Source organism: Lycium barbarum, chromosome 5 (assembly GCF_019175385.1).
Source record: "Lycium barbarum isolate Lr01 chromosome 5, ASM1917538v2, whole genome shotgun sequence".
Classification (NCBI taxonomy): Eukaryota; Viridiplantae; Streptophyta; class Magnoliopsida; order Solanales; family Solanaceae; genus Lycium; species Lycium barbarum.
The window spans coordinates 11,886,062-11,889,478 of NC_083341.1; the positions used below are offsets into that span (position 1 = coordinate 11,886,062).

General features: G+C 32.6%; 1 protein-coding gene across 1 annotated transcript; it reads left to right on the forward strand.

Annotated features, from left to right (window-relative positions):
* The first annotated feature begins 1,372 nt into the window (after positions 1–1,372).
* Positions 1,373–2,923, forward strand: LOC132640462 (ethylene-responsive transcription factor 5-like). The gene has a single exon (XM_060357057.1). The coding sequence runs from the start codon at positions 1,513–1,515 to the stop codon at positions 2,419–2,421; it is 909 nt and encodes a 302-aa protein (XP_060213040.1). The 5' UTR covers positions 1,373–1,512; the 3' UTR covers positions 2,422–2,923.
* Positions 2,924–3,417: the final 494 nt, after the last annotated feature.

Sequence of the window (3,417 nt, forward strand, 5' to 3'; positions counted from 1 at the left end):
AAAAATTGCAAGGCAAAGTTTTGGATTTAAACTCTACCTTATGGTAGAGTTTGCATTATGTCTGAAGACAAACATTGCCTTAAGGAAGAGTTTGCTACCTTAAGAAAAACTTTGCCTTGCGATTTTTTTTTTTTTTTATTAAGCTGCGGTTCGAATCCGGAGACCATAAATTTTTAGGCGAAAGACAAAAATTAAAGATCACCCCCGAATAAGGGCAACCATGCAAATTGCCCACCTACATGTCTCTCACTTATCCACAAACTTTTGATAAGTCGCTGTTTAGTCTAAAATTACGTACTTCCTCTGTCCCAAATTATATAGTACACTTTTTTTAATCTGTCTAAAAAGATTGTAATATTCTATTTTTAGAAACAATTTACCTTTATGAGATGATTTATAACCATACAAATATCTAAGAATTATTTTTACTGAGAATTACTTTTGTTTATGCAGATATGAATAATAAGTAGTTTAGCTGGAGGAGGAGTCTTTGTTTAAATTTGAATTTAATAATCATAAGCTTTTAATAATCATAAAGCATGCATAAGCTTTCATCAACTCTAGCAACTCTCAAATAAAATATAGATCAGCAAGAATCTTAATTTTCACTTCTCTCACCTTTTGCTTCTTAATCTATTTATCAAGATCGCAAATGAAAAATAAATTATGAAGACATTTCCTATAGTATCAATTATGTTCATTCTTGATGCAGAACTTTAGACAAAAAACCAAATAAGAAAAGTGATACTAGAAGAATAAAGAGTTTGAGCTAAAATAGTTGAAAGATGTTCTTAATGTGATGCGACATTGTTCATTTTGAGTAAACTGTAAAACACTGTATAATCATCATCAAGATTTATGAGCTAATTTGGAGATTCATTTTGTGCTATAGGTTCGTAGACATGAAAAAACACTAAGTCGGCCCCCAAATCATTACTCCGTCATCTTCACACCCGTCTAGTTGAACCATTGACTTTAATGCTAATTATTGGGCTAAAGTATACAAAAGATACGCCTAACGATCAAGAGACCTCACACCATTAAAAGTAAAATATATATAATTATTTTTCAACTATCAATGCAAACTTTATTTACACACGCGATAGAAAAATACGAAGAAACAACCTAGAAACAGGGTCTAGGTGGAACACATAATAACTAATTAGCCATCAATGACAAACAAAGACATAAAACCAACATCACCTTTTTTTTGTTTCTTTCTTCTTTTAGACAAAAGAACAATAATGTAATCATCCATTATTTTTCTTAATAATAAACTAAACTACAACTTGCAGTCTTTCATACCTAAAAAAGTGAACTGGATAGCCCACAGAAGATGCTTCCTTGTTCTAACCAAGAAGGCTCCAAGAAACCTCCATTAGACTCGACATTGTCCACCCTTTATAGTCTCCCTCTTCACTCTTCATTTCCCACTCAATTCTTCCATATTTTGAAACAAGAAAAAAAAGATTCTCTCTTCCCAAAAATTAATTTTTTCTCTAAAATATTTAAATGGCTTCTTCTTCATTAGATTTGATCAGGCAACATCTTCTTGATGATGATGCTTTTATTGAAAATTATTGTTCTTCATCAGAAACAAGTAGTACCCTTTATTCTCAAAGCTCATCTACTTCTGAATCTTTAGATTCTTTAATCTCTGATCTCAAAACTGAAAGCAATTTCTCCTTTTGTCCTGATTTAATCTACACAACAAATAATACAGCTCAAAGTTCAAATCTTGAATTCTCCGGTTTTTTCAATAACTCGAAAATAGAATTCAATTCCTCTGAATTGCAAGCAAAACCCAAAAAGAAAAAAAGCTTCAATGAAAGAAAACCTTCACTGAACATTTCAATTCCATCTGTCAAGAAAACAGAGCAAAAAACAGGGGAATCAAAAACAGGGGAACTGAAAACAGAGTACTCTGTTTTGAAAACAGGGGAAAATTCGGAGAAAAAGCGATATAGAGGAGTAAGGCAAAGGCCATGGGGGAAATTTGCAGCGGAGATTCATGACCCTATCCGAAAGGGTACTCGGGTTTGGTTAGGAACTTTCGATACTGCAATGGATGCGGCCATGGCATATGATAGAGCGGCTTTTAGACTCAGAGGGAGCAAAGCAATCTTGAATTTCCCACTTGAAGTTAGTAATTTTAAACAAGAAAATAATGAAGTTGAGAAAAACGGAAATTTGAATTTAAATTCTAGTGGGAAGAGGGTAAGAGAAGTGGAGAATCATGAAGACGAAGTGGTGGTGAAGAAGGAAGTGAAAAGAGAACAAATGGTGGCAACTCCATTGACACCTTCAAGTTGGTCTTCAATTTGGGATTGTGGAAATGGAAAGGGTATTTTTGAGGTGCCACCATTGTCACCGTTATCACCGCATCCAAGTTTTGGTTACTCTCAACTTTTGGTTTCATAGTGAAATGAATAATACAAAGTAAACTTGATTGGGTATTGTGAATTATGGAGTGATCTTGCTGCTACGATCTATTGAGATTTAATATTTTGTACTTACAATTCATTTCTCGAAAAAATGAAAGATTGTGAACAAAAAAGAAGGATTGTGAACAAGTATTTAGAAAATGAAGACCAATTTGAAAAGAGAAGAAATTTAAAAGGAAAAGTGAAACAGAAAGAAAGAAAGGTATGAGATGATTTCAAGTCCAAGAAGGTAAACGAAAAAAAGGAAGCGGAAGAGATGGGTCCCTTTTGGGAAATTAGATTAAAATATTGGAAGATTAGCATATTTTCTAAACAAGGATGATAAGTACATATCAAGAAATATGGGGAGATGGGGATGGAAGTGTTTTGGATCATGTATAAATTGTTTTTTTTTTTTTCATTGATAAGCTTTATTTAATGTAAATATGAATTCTACCTAGGAATTTTATTTGATTGGTTTATTTAAGAGGGTTCAAATATACTCCTAATGTTTGTTCTTTAATTTACATTTGTCTTCCGTTTACATATTGATCCATAAAAACTCCCACCGTCATCTTTCATTTTGAATATGTTCTTTCAGCTAACAGTCTTCTATCGTGAAAAAATTAGTCTAACTAGCTGATATGGTAAAGCCACACATGGGTATATTTGGATAACTTTCAATTGTTTAAGGGTATACTTAGACATTTATAATTTTCAAGGGCATGCTTAAAATTTATGCAGAGGGTATATTTTGATAGTTTAAAACTTATCTTATGTTTGTATACGTGGTTCCACTATGACAAATGTGCTAAGTTGGACATCCACTAGTGAAGGGACATATTTGAAACGAAAGATAGTGCCGAGGGTTTTAACGAGCCGATAGATAAATGAAAGGCAAATGTAAGACAAATCTAATACGTTAGGGACATTTGAATATTTTCCCTTTATTTAAGTTGTGTGCTAGGTATAATGTAAATATCCTGAACTTTCA